We start from the raw sequence: 16,404 nt of genomic DNA, 5'->3' as shown, positions 1-16,404 counted from the left end.
AATCCTAAATTAGGTAGTTTCATTTTTTTTGTGGTGTGCTGTTTTTCAAATAGACTCTTATTTACTTCCTTAGATCAATTCAATGTTCAATCTAGATTAATCTAGCCAGATCAAAGAAAGAATTAAATATTAAAAATTTGTCTTGCTGTGTTCCAGTTCAGCTAAAAATACATACACTTATTGTGTTTCTTTTGCTGAAAGCATTACATTCGACGCTGCTGATGCTGAAGCTGATTTCCTCCCGCCAAATAGTAAGTATGCAGCATGAGAGCTCAGTGATTGAAAAAAATATATGTTTATATACATATATTTTTTAAAAGCATTTGAAAAACACTCAGAATCTTCTCTTCAAGCGGACCTAATTGTTGGCAGCAGCAGGAGACATGTGCTAGTTATCTTTCATATATTATTTTCATACAAAGAATAAGTAGGTTACTTGCAATATAGAAACACAAAAAGTAGCACAACAGTAGCCAAGATGGTTTTCAAATTGCAAATGTGCATTGATTGGTTCAGTATAGAGATAAACATGCCCTTCCTTCAGATACAATTGTGCATATTGTCTGGCAGCATTTAACCGAGAAAACCTTTCAGGTCGAATGGAAAGGTTAGCCGTATGTTTCCACTTGATAAAAGCGTGGGTTCGCCGGCCATGAAAACATCAGTTGTAAGGAGCGATGAGGAGGAGGAATTGCTTGTGATTTTTCACTGAGGCGATTTGAGAGGACTAAATATGGAGTGTTGGGGTTTTAACTTTCCCAGTACCTGATCATATGGGGATAAAACATCATAAATAAGATAACAATTGATAAAAAACAAAACTGCAACATCGAATATCCACGCTTACTGGTTAATTTGTAAGTGTCCTTTTTTGAGGGGAGGCATTGCAAACAATGACCCAAAATACATTCAGAAAGCTTATTTGGCCTAAATTGTTTTTTCTTTGAGGGGTATACACAGAAATGTTTTATATGTGGAAAATGTAGTCAAAATTAGACTAAATAAACAAGTGTTCCCCAACCATTATTGCAGTGAAAAAACGTAAGCATATATATGCATATATATATATATATATATATATATATATATATATATATATAAGTTTTTTTACCTAAAATTACAGGTTTGTAATATATATATAAACATATATACATACGCACATGTATATAAACATATACAGATATATATATACACATATATATACATACATATATATATACATACATACATATATATACACATATATATACATACATATATATGTTTTTTTACCTAAAATTACAGGTTTGTAATATATATATATATAAACATATATACATACGTGCATGTATATAAACATATACATACATATATATATATATATATATATATATATATATATATATATACACATACATATATATACATACATATATATACATATATACACATACATATATATATACATACACATATATATATATACATACATATATATACATACATATATATACATACATACATATACATACATATATATACATACATACATATACATACATATATACATTCATACACATACATATATATATATATATACATACGTACATATATACATACATATACATATATATATATACATATACATATATATATATATATATATATATATATATATATATATATATATATATATACATATATATATACATATATACATATATACATACATATATATGTATATATATATATATATATATATATACATATATATATACATATATATATATACATACATACATATATACATATATACATATATACATACATATATATATGTATATATATACATACACACATATATATATATATATACATACACATATATATACATACATATATCAAATCAATTCATGTATGTACTACTTTATAGAAGAAGAAAAAAATTACAAGCTCTTTTGAAGAAATCTAAAAACATGAAAGTCAAAGCTACAAAGGACACCTAACAAGCAATATTCTTGAACACTTTTCAAATGTCTTTCACGGGCTATCATGTTCCTCATTTTATGCTTTTACAGAGTGTTTCACTTTTCTCCACACTTTCCAGCAAGCTCATTACATTCATTACTCTAGTTTATATCACCAACATTAATTAAATATACACGTGACAGTGTCTGTATTATTTTTAATCACCTTCAATTAGAAAAAGGTTAGGTCAGGAGAGATTAAAAGAAAAGAATTCATTGCGCCTAGTTGCAGTTGGGAGTATTTTGCGACTAACTTAAACTAAACGTGCACGACACACTTGCTTCACGTATGAGAATGTGCACTCACTAGAAGCCACACGTCACTAAAATTACTGCATATTAACACGGCGCTTAATCAAGCAAGGGGAGAGAAGAGGCACCCTTGCCAAGCTTGATCTGTTGAAGAGAGCGCATTGAAGTGCAATGAGAGCCTGTTAGAAAAGCTCAGCCGATTGCATTTGTACAACATGAGGTGAGGCAAGCTGGCCGCATCCTACAGACAAAGTGGACACAGAATTGCGGAGGCCCACAATGGAGCAGAAGCAATTTTGTACACAATCACACACAAACGCAAACATAGCTCTGCCACATTTCCTACTTTAGTCTGAAAAAAATTGCAGGGCTTGAAATGTACTACATTGACGACTACGTGCAGCACAATAATAGCCTGATACGCATTGACATCTAAAAACACTCATGTTGCAGGTTAGTCAATAAAATAAATGATAAGTAGAGCATTACCTTCAAATACTAATAGGAAATCAACCAGGCAAGACTCCAACTAAATCAGCATTAAAATGCTAACCCCTGTTCACATTCTAACAATTGTCAGGTTTTCATTCTAACTAAACAAGAGGATAGCTTTTGGAAGTGTAATCACTTAATTTAAGTCAGGTGCAACTTATTTTAGAAAACACCTCATTGGTTAAACTGTCGGCACTGGATCGGTTGGAACAAAGACCAGGACCCACTGAGGCCGTCTGCGGAATCGGTTTGCCTTTTTTATTTGCCTGAGGTATAATAGTGGAGGAAAACTTGATTATGAATATTTCCAGGTGCTGGCGTACTATTTTAGACAATCGAATGCAAGTGGCACAGATTACATGTCCTCCCTTGTGATGTCATGGTTATTAAATCCAAGGTTCTAATTTTTTTTAAATAATACTCTAGCTTTATTTATTTATTTTTTCATTTAGGTATGATATTTTTTTTAGTCTTGAAACTATTAGTTTAGGTTAGTTTTTATTAGTTATTTTTCATGTCATGGTTATTAAATGCAAATATGCCTGAGTCCAAGGTTGTAATATTTTTTTATTATACTTTAGCTTTACTTATTTTTATTTATTTTTTATTTAGGTTTGATTATTTTTTTTGAGTGGATTAGCTAGTTCTAATTGTTTTTCTTTTCTTTTCTTGAAACTATTAGTTTAGGTTAGTTTTTATTAGTTGTACTTTTTCATGTCATGGTTAGTAAATGCAAATATGCCTGAGTCCAAGGTTCTAATATTTTTTTTATTATACTTTAGCTTTATTTTTTTTATTTTTCAATTAGGTTTGATTTGTTTTTTTAGAGTGGATTGGCTAGTTTTAATTGTTTTTTTTCTTTTCAGGAAACTATTAGTTTAGGTTAGTTTTTATTAGTCCTACTTTTTCATGCAAACCGTTTTTTGGTCATTATAGTTTCCTCAATCTCAACACAAATGTCAGATGCATAACAGGCATGCCAACCTGGAAACTATTTAAAATAAAAAAACAAATAAATAAAAGGAAAGCATACCAGTATAACTGTTTAACCTCACACCAAAAAATATTTCCAAATATTTTTTAGCAGTGTCTGACATCAGTGTATTTTAGTCACTCTCCGTTCTGGTGAATATTTGCACACATTGTTTCCTTTCGGTCCCGTTTGCACTGGTTGTGTGCTGACATTACAGCCACATGCTCTTAGCATACTTGCTTAGAGTAAGCAAAGAAAAGTCTTTTGTCTTGTGTGGTCCATGTGGTGCTTTTATTTTAAGAACATTTGATCTGTCACTATTTTCAGTGTTCACCAGCAAGAGGAATAGTGTTAATATTTCAAGCTAATGTAACGCATTACAGCTTATTATTGGAGGATATGAGGGAGTCAATTTGAGAACAATCTTGGGTAAGAGCCAAATTGAGAGTGCTTTAAGGTACTGTTGTGATTTCCAGCTGCCGGTTGGATGGCTTTTTATAGCAGGATTATGTGGGAATTACACAGCAGATTCCAAATACTCTTGTGAACAAGAACCCATTCAAATCTTCTTATGGAGTCTTATGACAACAAGAACGTCTATATAGTTGTGGCGTGTCAAACTCATCTTTATCACGGGCACACGCTATAGTGAAGGAATACTTAGGAGGGCCAGTGTCGGTACACGGTCGATTGGTCTCCGGTCTTTTTGTCACCGATCTTTTGGTCGCCTGTGTTTTGGTCGCCCGGAAGGTAAGTGATAATTACCATTTAAATCGTTGCTCAAATTCCCTAAATACAAACTGTGAATTACTATTTAGTCATACTTAATGCCCTATTAATTATTAGGCTAAAGAAAAGCTCCAAATTTCCCGGACTTTCATTGTTTTTTGTTGGCGAACTTGTTAAGACCCTGACTGACGTAGTTTCTTAAAGGGACAACGCATGTACATACAAACTCTTATACATGTCGGCTCAGTGAAACTGCTCATGGCCATTGTTGGCTTTTATTGATGCGTAGACCGTATTGTTTTACCTTGTTTTGTCGTCGGTCTTTTGGTCGTTGGTCTTTTGGTCGCCCGTTGTCACGGTCCGGGCGACCAAAAGACCGGTGACCAAAAGACCAGTGACCAAAAGACCGGCAACCAAAAGACGGCGCCCAAAAGACGGTGACCAAAAGACGGCGACCAAAAGACCGGCAACCAATCGACCGCACACGATTGTGTCAGCCAACCCACATAATTTTTTAAACTCATTATGATGTCATTGATGGCGCTGGACGTCCAATTCATTTTGGCTGGGAAGGGCTTGGCTAATTTCATTTGCAGCCCACATAAACTGATCTGATGGGCCAGATCTGGGCCTCGGGTCACCAGTTTGGCATTGTGGTTTAGCTGGATTAGTTCAGTACTACCATATAGCACTCCTATTTCAAATTCTTAATCGCATGACAAAACAAGGCAAAAAAATGCCTGAAAGTAATTCTGCAAATCATATCTCAGAAAACTTGTTAACCAAGTTACTGAAGGTACTATTCTGTCTAAAAATTGCTCTTTATTCATGAAAAAAGTCTCTGAACAATTTTTTGAGCTTCCCGTCTGTCAAGCAACCGGTAAGAAATGCTGGTGAATGATTCCCACCTCATTTTCTCTCAATGTTTCCTTGCTAGAAATGAGAAGACAGATTCAACGAGGCGCTCAACCACCTGCTACCTCATCGTTCTCCCTTGATATCATTCAGTCTGTGGGAGAGTTTTAAAAAAAAAATCTAAAATAAAAAAACACTATCAGCACTCCTGCAACCACAATTTCCACCATGGACTGCTTTGAAAAAAAATGTGTGTATGTCGATTCCATCTTCCCACACTGCAACAGTCAAGTCATGACTAACTTTGAGAAATAAACCAGAAAGACTCCCACACTTAAACACTCATAAACAAACACTATTGCATGTTGTGACATCACCAATAAGAGATGAAAATATTATCAGGTAAGGCTATTTTTGGAAATTGGAAAAAAAATCTCTGTAGTCTCTGTAGAAATTAGAATCAGAAAAAGTCAAAGGTTTTGTGTGGGTTTTCTCCGGGTACTCCAGTTTCCTCCCACATCCCCAAAACAAGCATGGTAGTCTGGTTGAACACTATCGATTGCGCCTCGGTATGAGTGTGAGCATGTCTCCTTGTGCCCTGCGATTGGCTGGCCCCCCTGCCATATACCCATAGTTAGTTGGGATCAGCTCCAGCACCCCCGCGATGCTTGTGAGGGTAAACTGATTGGAAAATAAATGAACGTGGCTCCCAGTCAAAATAAAGTGGATGTCTAGTGTCATTAATTACAGCCAATGAATTAAAGGATAAACATTCTCATCTCCCATGTTTTGTGCAGTTTATACGTTTTTTGGACACATTTCATAAACCTTCAGGAAATAAAAATAAATAAATAAATACCTCCTGCACCGCAATAAAGAGGCCACTTGTCACTTGCGCATTACATCCAGATCTAGAGCTTGTTAAAATGTCCATCCCTTGGGATATCTTCAGGCCATTTTCATCAATGACATCTTTAACGAATTATTAATATCAAAATGGGATTTGTGTTGACCCTTTATAATGGCCTGTAAAATCATTTTCCAAAAAATCCTTTCAATGTCATTTAGGATAATGAGGCAGGAAACTTTTTAGAGAATAACTGTCATTACTTTTTAAATTTCTTTCATTTTTCTAGCTATCCCAAGGCAGAAGATTAATGTGAATTGTAATACGATTAGAATGAGCGAACATCCATCTTGGCTAACATCTGTATTTCTTCCTCAGGAGCCTTAAACGTGTAAACTAAACAGCTTGGCTCTTTTTGGATGGGTTACAATGTATTTTGCTTGAAATGTCAATTAAAGAGCAGTTTAAATAGTGATAGTGCCAGATTATTCATAAATACTCCTGTAATAGATACTTAGTAATGGCAACTGTAGACAGCAGCTCAACAAACTAAAGCGGTTTCTTTTTCCTCCTTTTTATTGGATTATATTTTCATAATCTGCTTCAGTTACTCTGCCTGAGTATCCCACTGAAGATGATTCTAATAGGTATCTAGTCTTGCCAATAGTAGGATCTTTTGGCATTGTTTCAACAATGTGATTTGACTATATTGTACTCAGTTTTACAATGGAAACATCTTGAAAAGTCTGCATATGGAGGATTTCCATTGTGGGACTGATTATAGCTCACTTTACTTTCTGTTTGGAGTGTGAATTGTTTAATGTGCATTATAGTGTGTTGTACGGAATATACTGCTCAACATGGACTACCTCAAATACACAGGAGTAAGCTAACTCTGATACAGATATGTTAAAAGTCAAGTGTCCTCCAGACATTTATTTTTTTGTTCTTCTATTTTTTTCCCTTTTCTTATGATAAAAGCTGATAACAAGCTGAAAGGGTCTTTGTCCTGTCTGTACCTTGTATTAATAAAAAATAAAAATAAAAAACGCTTCTTTTTTTCATATTGGCTGGCCTTGATTTTGTAAGATTTTTCTTATCTTATTTTTTATGTTGGTAGTTTTTATGCTAAAGTGTCTACCATTGCATTATAGTATTAACCTGGTAGATGTTTGAAAAAAGGAAAATTATTTTTCTATTTTATTCAACAATGTGTATATTTATCACATTGCCTCGCTCTGTTAACACACTGCGAAGTCTCAATGGCTATGATGACTGTGAAGGACTTCTAACACATTTCATATTACCATGTGTCAGAAGCCTCAAAGTGTATCTTTAGTAAGAACCTAAGGATGAATTGTCAATTTATATTAAAGGCTAAGGGGAAAAAAATCACTGACAAAGAATCAAAGTTTGAGATTCATTTAGAGCACATGTGTCAAAGTGGCGGCCCGGGGGCCAAATCTGGCCCGCCGGATCATTTTGTGTGGCCCAAAAAAGTAAATCATGAGTGCCGACTTTCTGTTTTAGGATCAAATTAAAATGAGGACTATAGATGTATATTAAATTTCCTGATTTTCCCCCTTTTAAATCAATAATTGTAATTTTTTAATCCATTTTTCTGTGTTTTTAGTTCAAAAATCATTTTGTACAATCGAAAAATATATTTTTTAAAAAGCTAAAATAAACCTAATCTATAAAAAACTGAATATTCAGGGCCTTTAATCCAGTTCATTTAATCCATTTATAAAAAAAATCTAAAATGGTCCGGCCCACATGAAATCGAGTTGACGTTAAAGCGGCCCGCGAACCAACCCGAGTCTGACACCCTTGATTTAAAGCGTAGAACTCTGGGCACCGACATAAGCAATTTGGTCACTGAGAGTCAACATAATCAGGTGGGGTCACTGGCTTTTGGTGCAAAAGTAGTCCTTGATGTCGGCCTGTGCAGTCTCAGCAACACATTCTCATTCCCTTAAGTAAACCTACGCGGTCACGCTCTCAAAAAAAAATGGATCCCCTGGCACAAGAGTAGAAGAATCCTCTGGCTGGATTATGAAATGATGCATGTTACACATAGAAAACACATAAAATAGGCTGAAAAGTACCTGTGCTGCTTTTGCAACAAAAACAGAATTTATTCATTCACATCACGTGGTAATAGGCTAAAGCTACTGTGCGGTGAATGCAACTGTGTGCAAGTAGATAGAGGACACTCTGGATTAGCAGCCCACCAATCACGGGGCACAATGAGAGAAACAACCATTCACGCTCACACTCATACCTAGGAACAATTAAGAGTGTTCAAGCAACCTAATCTCTATGTTTTGGGGATGTGGTAAGAAACCAAATTACCCGGGCGGGAAAAATAACAAAGACAGGAAATGATTGTGTTGCAAAATTATTGCCTAGTTTCTCACAAGGAAACATCCCATCCATTTAAAATTGGATCCCTCCCAGTCCAAATGGGTGGAACTTCTACTAGTAATAACCTAATTGTAATTCCCATCCGATGAACAGAACATCTATCATAATGATAGCCAATATTTTTTTCAGTCAGCAAGCATCCTGAAACATGTTTAATTTACCAACCCGAGATTGCTTGTGCGGTCGATTGGTCGCCGGTCTTTTGGTCGCCGTCTTTTGGTCGCTGGTCTTTTGGTCGCGACAACGGGCGACCAAAACACCGGCGACCAAAAGACCGACGACCAAAAGACCGGCGACCAAACAAGGTAAAACAACACGGTCTACGCATCAGTAAAAGCCAACAATGGTCATGAGCAGTTTCACTGAGCCGACGTGAGTGTATAAAAGTTTGTATGTATACATGCGTTGTCCTTTTAAGAAGCTACGTCAGTCAGGGTCTTAACAAGTTCTCCAACAAAAAACAATAATAGTCTGGGAAATTTGGAGCTTTTCTTTAGCCTAATAATTAATAGGGCATTAAGTATGACTAAATAGTAATTCACAGTTTTTATTTAGGGAATTTGAGCAACGATTTAAATGGTAATTATCAATAACATTCCGGGCGACCAAAAGATCGGCGTCGAATTGACCGTGTACCCCGAGGTTGTATAGACACGTGGAATCTGTAGTCTCAAGAGGTCAAAGTTCATGTAATACACCACATAAGCAAGCCTTACAACTTTTCCATGACCTTTTGAACTCAGTCTGAGTTTTAAAAAATGCATGGAGGATACGCACACACATCCAAACGTACATATCCACTCGCACAGATAGTGGTGAGGAGGAATTTAATACACTTGAGCTTTTGCTAAGATAGCTCCAGTCAATCAATCTGCTGTATTTAATATCAACAGTGCATTAAGGCACTCAGTAAGAAGGCGCAGCTTCCTGCATGGGACTCGCTAATCCCGCTGCTGGTTTTCCAGCACTTTCTCCTCCCTGTCTGCCTTTTTTGAAGGTGCTCTGCAGCGTCCTTTTCTTGTAAATCAACCTCCTCCTCCTCCAATCTTTGTAGAAATAAAAGGCCAACTACCTCCCCCCTCGCCACTCCAAAATATAGCACTCTTCTTGGCTTCTTAATGAATTATTCACAGAGCTCGCCAAAATTCCCCCTTTTCCATCCAGCGCGAGGAATAATCACTGCAGTCAGCTCCGAAATGCATCGTGCTATAAATACACCTACAGTATAACCCCAGCGCTAGCACGCACATCAGCACCAGCCCCCTCTTCTTGCTCCACACACACACACACACACGATGAAGAGCACGTCAACTATAAGAACAGTACTGCAGGGTCCCTCTTGTGCACTTTGTATGCAAGGGAGGGACGCGAGTTATGTCATCGCCTGCACGGCGCTTGTGTGTGTGCTTGCTGATGCAACAGCAAGGCAGCTATTCACCAACATGCTCTCTGGATGTTTGGATCACATGTCCATGCTGGTGGGGCTCCCCCAAAGATGCCCTCGCGTACGTTTCGCCAGATGTGCGCCCATTGAAATGGATGACAAATGAGCAGTAAAAATATTCAATGTTCTTGGATTGTAGAGAACTTTGAAAGAGGTCCCGAAGGCTGAAATATTGGAGAATTCAATAGAAATTGTGGAGGAAGATGCTACGGTGTCAACACAGCGTGCGCGAATGTAAATAAAGAGGGCGGGGGGGGGGGGGGGACACAAGGGCGGCCTGGCTGAAGGCAAACAGAGCTTAGTCATGCACCCACCTTACACAGTTGAAAGTTTTCTGACACCAGTGTCTCTTGCACGTCGATTTCTTTGGGGGTGGGCGCCGCGGTAGGGGTTCCGGCGGCGCTGCCACACGAAGGCGATCCCATAGTCCCGCCACCCGGGGAGGAGGTGGTCAAGCCGTCCAACACCTTCCGAAACTTCTTCATTTCTGACGTCTGTTTTGCGCTAATATGGAAAGGAGTGTGAAATGAGGCTCTTCGCAGACACTAGGTGAGAAGCTCTACTGCTGCAGATGTGTCAGGCTGCGCAGCCCACTCTCTCCTCGGCTGTCTTCAAGTCAAATTTAAAAAGTCACGCAGGCACCTCATCCTGGCTGAATGAATGTGTCTGGAAAGGCTCAAACTTTTGCGATCCTAAAGAAGGATCCACGCAGGTTGGACGCACATCCCACACATCAGCAACGGTCACGGAGATGAGTCGCAGCCATGGTCCAGTGAGAGTGGAAAACAAAAAGAACTTGATGCAGGCAGGTTCCACTCCTTAACAAAAATAAATAAAAATACACTTTTTACCGTGCAGGAGCAGCAAGAGTCCACGGAATCCAGAGAGAGAGAAAGAGACTGGCCGAGAGAGCCGGACAAATGCTGCTGGATGTTTGTTCAAGGATGGATGTGTTTGCTTGTCGCTTGTGCCCAGACACATGCAGAAACTGGAGCTGTCCACGGTGCTGAAAACACTCAGCAAGCCTGGCCCCACCTCCTTTTTCCCTGCCTCGCTCTTGCTCTGATTTTCGCTCTCTCTCCATCTTCTCGTCTCTCGCGCTGGAACTGCCAATGAAAATTTCCGCAGAAGAACGTGGAGGTCAAGGGAAATGTTAAACAAGTTTTTCATTCTATGGTCAACATTTCAGGAAGCCCATATGTTTAGATGTTTGAATGTAAAATCTGTTTTTGCAGAATTTTATGAATTTAAAAAGCTTTTGTTAAATTTCATAACAGCCGAACATCAACCCAATACAAAGATTGTATTTCATTTTTTTGGGTTGAAAATGAAACTCACCTGATTGACTAAAATGTATTTCTTTTGTATCTTTTAGGATATAAATAGGGCTGATGTTTTAAAGGTCATCTATTACTTTATATCTGGATGTAGAATGTATGTTATGTTTTACTGTTTAGTCTAACCCAGGGGTGTCAAACTCATCTTTTCCAAGGGCTACATTGTAGTTGTAGGTTCCTTTGGATGGACATTATGTCTGTCAACTCTTTTTCGACCCAACCATACCGATTTTTTCTTCATTTTGACCTTATTTAAGTTTAGTTTTTTATTTGTTTTCTAATTTATAATAGGAAATATAGTAAATATACATTATACTCTATCTATATAAAATCTTTTTAATTGTTAAAATAATTGTATATTGGATTGGATTGGATAACTTTATTCATCCCGTATTTGGGAAATGTTGTTGTCACAGTAGCAAGAGGGTGAGGATGCAGGAATAGGAAAGGCATTTTAGACATAAATAGATAGGTAATAAGTAAGTTAATAAAAAAATACATGAATAAATATATAAATAAATAAGCGTGTTGCTTAGCACATATATATATACACAAATATAAATGCATGTCTAAAAACAAACTGTTTTTAATTATAAAAAAAATCACATTTGTAAATATTCCCTAAATTCTCTAAAATGTAATTTCACAAAAACAAATATTCTCTGATTTCTGTAGTCCTTAATCCTTCATTGGGATTGGGTTGCTTTTGCGGGCCACACATAATGATCCAGTGGGTTTGCTCTAGCCCCCATTTTATGAATTCTACACCTGAGCTGCTAATTATTTATTATTATGTTACACAACTGTGTTTTTTTTTTTAAAGACAAAGACTTTAAATATCGTGAAACCTCTCTCGCTCTCTCTCTTCATCTCCACATCCAACAAAATGTTTGTTTAGCTCAGTCTTTTGATTCCACTGGTATTGTTTGAGATCTAAGAAAACCAAAGCCTGCCGGTGAGCATTTTTACTGCATTTCAATATTTTATAGTCTACTGGCAAGGCGTGACCCATGTTAGGAAATGTGAGTGTAGCACATGAAAGCACAAGAGCTAAAAGAACATAACAACTAAAAGCCTCCCAAACTGAAGCAATTCTCTGAAGATTACAGAGGGATATGTTCAACTTTGAACACATTTGTATAGTTATATACTTTTAATGTATTTTTAAAAATTAATTTAACCGTTTGCTCATTAATGTTTTCATTTTCTGTACTGCTTTTCCTCACAAGGGTCGCGGGGGGTGCTGGACCCTGAAAGCAGTGATAACACTGGGCTTAGGCTCCTGACAAAAACAATTTGCATTTTAAACCCGCCTGAAACAAAGACTTCAAAAATCATACCAAGAAAGTCTAATTATAACTCGGAAATTCAGAACTCACTTGTTCTCAGTGCTTATTTTCAAATGTATTTCATGCATTTAAAATAAAACCATCAAAATGGCCTTACAGCACTTATACATTATGATGGCTTCAATTTGGCGTATTTAATCTTGAATCCATTTTTAATTATGATTCATGGGATGAAAGCTTGTAAGGTAGTTTAAAACTGAAAGTCATCAACTAATACATGTCAAGCTTTAGTAAATTTGCCCTGTGGGTCGATTAGCTTTAGAAGTGTGGTCGCTGAAACATTCAGCATGGTCAGGGTTAAGACTGTGCTTAAATAATTTAAATGAAACTCATGAAACGTATATTTAAAAAAAGAGTGAATTTTGTAGTCAGTTTGCCATTAGCAAGACCACAAACCTGTGAGTGACTGTCCTTTGATAAACTGTACAAAGCTATTGATACAAATGAGAACAATGAGACAATAACGCATTTCTACATTTTGCTTGCAACCCTGCATGACCCCAGACTAATCTAAAAGGTTCAAATGAATGAGATAGAAAAATGTTAATGCACAGCATTTGATGAACACATTAAAAACATTTGAGATACCATTGGGTAGAAACCAATAAAAATCATTTATAAGTGCAAATGAAATGAATAGACAGCTATTAAAAGGAAATCAGGTATCATAATTACCTTATCTTAATGCTCAGGGTGAGTGATATTATATAAGCTTTTACATCAGCAGTAGCCTCAGCCCTCTGGCATCGTTTGATGTCCTCCCTTCTATGCACAACACACTTGCCCAATGTGTCTGTTTTTTGCATTTTGGTTCTGTTATGATGGTGAAAAGTCAACTCTGACAAGCCATGTTAAGCAAAGCCCTCAGCTGCACTATGTTGCCTTGCATTTTTAAGACATCCAAAGGTACGATATATTATAGATAAGCATGGCTGTGAATAATTTGAATAATACAATTTTCAGCCAGTATCTGTTTTTTAGGGACCCATACCACCCTGGTCACAATCTGTTCCAGCTGCTGCCCTCTGGCAGACGCTATAGGTCCCACAAAGTACGGACAAATAGGCTTCGGGACAGTGCGATGTATTGATAACAGCAGAATGCCAAATTACGAGTCCGAAATTATCACTTATTTGGGTCTTTTGCCGAGAAAACGCACCTTATGGAGAAGCACTACCAATTTCGTCATACGCAGTTTTGGGGTATGATGACAATTAGGCTTTTGTTGTTGTTTGTTGAGTCAATGATGATGACAAAGCCTATGTCCGATTATTATTATTATTATTTTTATTATTATTATTATTATTATTATTATTAGGACACTTATTTAACTCTTTGGCTAACATTGATGAGTGAAAGTATTTGTGAAAACCCTTTTGGTTGAATTTTCATTTTCCTAATTTCATTTTCTGAACCGCTATAGCCTCACTAAGGCCACGGGGGGTGCTGGAGCCTATCCTAGCTGACTTTGGGCCAGAGGCAGGGGACACCCTGAATTGGTGGCCAGCCAATCGCAGGGCACAAGGAGATAAACAACCATTCATGCTCGCACTCATACCTAGGGGCAATTCGGTGTCCAATCAGCCTACCTTGCATGTTTTTTGGAATGTGGGAGGAAACCGGAGTACCCGGAGAAAACCCACGCAGCCCCGGGGAGAACATGCAAATTCCTCACAGGTGGACGTGACCTGGATTTGAACCCAGGACGCCAGAGCTGTGAGGCCGGCGCGCTCACCACTCGCGTCATGAACATTTCAATTATCTCTCTATGTTTATATATTCAAATATTAAAAACTACAATAGTGATTTATAATTAAAAAGGAGTATATTACAATTATAATGGAGACTGTCCTAGATGGGATCAATGAGTGCCCAATAAAGGGTTAATCTTTCAGATTTAGCAGGTTTGTCAAGAACTTTCTGTTATTTGGTGTATCAAACCTAAAAGACGTTATTTTCACTTTGCAGGGACTCTAAAGTAGATGAATGCAGTTTCATGGAATTACCATAAAATATTCATTCTAAATTAGCAATTTAGATGCTTCTTTTGAACAAGCTTTAACTCATACATACCAAAATGTTCAGTAATGAATCAAATACAATCTTATATAAAACCTCATTAGAAATCTATCTTTTTTTTAAGAGAGAGAACAATTTGTCATCTTCGTTTTGACTGTTTTAGCAACAAAAATTCTGTTCTTGAATTCGGGAGTGGCTGAAGACTCTACTTTGGTGTTTTCAATTTTTGATGGCGGGCAGGGCTGACCTTTGGTTTACATTTGGACCACAAGCTGCGCTTTTAAATGATTGATGTCAGAACCTGTGCGCTACCTTTTTTGTGCTTTTAGGTTGTGATTAATGCAAATTGCGCAGGTTGCTTCTTACGCCATCAATGGCCGTTTACCAAAGAGTAACGTTTTTTTTTCATTTGCTGCCAAATCTCCCACTTCCAACGGGTTGGACATCCAATACGGTCAACCAGGCAGCTAATGAATTAATCATTTTCCAATTATGAATTCCTTTCTGTCAATCTGAACACTACTAAGGTGGGAAGAGTGAAGAGGCTGTGATATTTAATTGTTTCATCAATTTCATATTAGTGAGGTGGAAAATACATGCTTGATTGTAGAGTGATTCATTTCTGATCAGCAGATAAAGACAAGAATTGTTTTTCTCATTTCTTTCTGATTCTGATTTCCAAGTCTTGATAGGAGGTGTTCTATGAATCGATGCGGAATACAAATGTGATGTGATTAACTAGAGGAAAATGCTTTTTCATTTGTCACCATCACTGAAAATTATCTGGTGGAGTGGTGTTAAACTCGTGGCCCAGGGAGAGACCCCGGACCCTCCACATCATGTTGTGAGGCTCGAAAAAATCAAATTACTTGGTGATTTGCTAAAATGAAATGTGAAATTTTAGTAGTCCAAAAATTGGAGAAAATTTAGGGTTTTTTTTTTCTTTTGAAGATTTTTTATTACAACAATTAAGAGAATATTTATTGTTTTCTTAATTTTAATTAAATCAAAGGAAAGGGAAAAGTGTTTACAGCCCCTCTTTTCTTGTTTAATACAATTTTTGAATAAATAATAGAAAATATTAAAATTGTTACTTCATATTAGAAAACGAAAGATTAAAAAAGTGTTTTTTAGATGCTCTAAAAATTATTTTGAATTATTTTAGATCAACAATGTCTCCAAGCAGTGTATTAACTATCAAAACACAATAATTGTCTTATTGATTCGTATATTAATCATGGTAGCTCTAGTTTATCTGATATTGTTGGTGCAAGATTTTTTATTGGGAGAACCAAAAGAACATTCATTCTATCATTTACATTTCATTGTTTACAAAAACAGCTAATTCAGTATATTCAGGTTGTAATAAAATAATCTAACTTTAATACTACAGATTTACTTTTCTGGGTTGTAGTAGACTCCATTGGCCAGCACATACAAGAGAAATAATGGTTGATAAAACATTTCACTTTTGTTTAGGGGGGTGAAATCTATTGAAGGTGAAGCATTTGCTGTCATACATAATTGCACTTGGGGTATCTTGGACATGTGGAATATTAGGCTGTCAAGTCAAATGTCTGAGCCCTATTTGTCTCTTGGATTGCATGGAACAAGGCAATTGCTTTCTGGGTGTTGAATCACTATTAAGAGCATATGCAAAAGGTTGACAGTCCC

General features: G+C 36.6%; 1 protein-coding gene across 1 annotated transcript in view; it reads right to left on the bottom strand.

Moving 5' to 3' along the window:
• The window catches only part of stxbp5l (syntaxin binding protein 5L), a 121,352-nt gene that overhangs the window by 96,688 nt on the left and 8,260 nt on the right, over window positions 1–16,404 (bottom strand). The window contains exon 2 of the mRNA XM_077617588.1: window positions 10,340–11,131. Coding sequence (XP_077473714.1) covers window positions 10,340–10,510 — 171 coding nt within the window. The 5' untranslated portion in view covers window positions 10,511–11,131. The remainder of the gene's footprint in view (window positions 1–10,339; window positions 11,132–16,404) is intronic.

This window comes from Stigmatopora argus, chromosome 13 (genome assembly GCF_051989625.1).
Source record: "Stigmatopora argus isolate UIUO_Sarg chromosome 13, RoL_Sarg_1.0, whole genome shotgun sequence".
NCBI lineage: Eukaryota > Metazoa > Chordata > Actinopteri > Syngnathiformes > Syngnathidae > Stigmatopora > Stigmatopora argus.
This window is presented reverse-complemented; position numbering and strand designations above follow the sequence as displayed.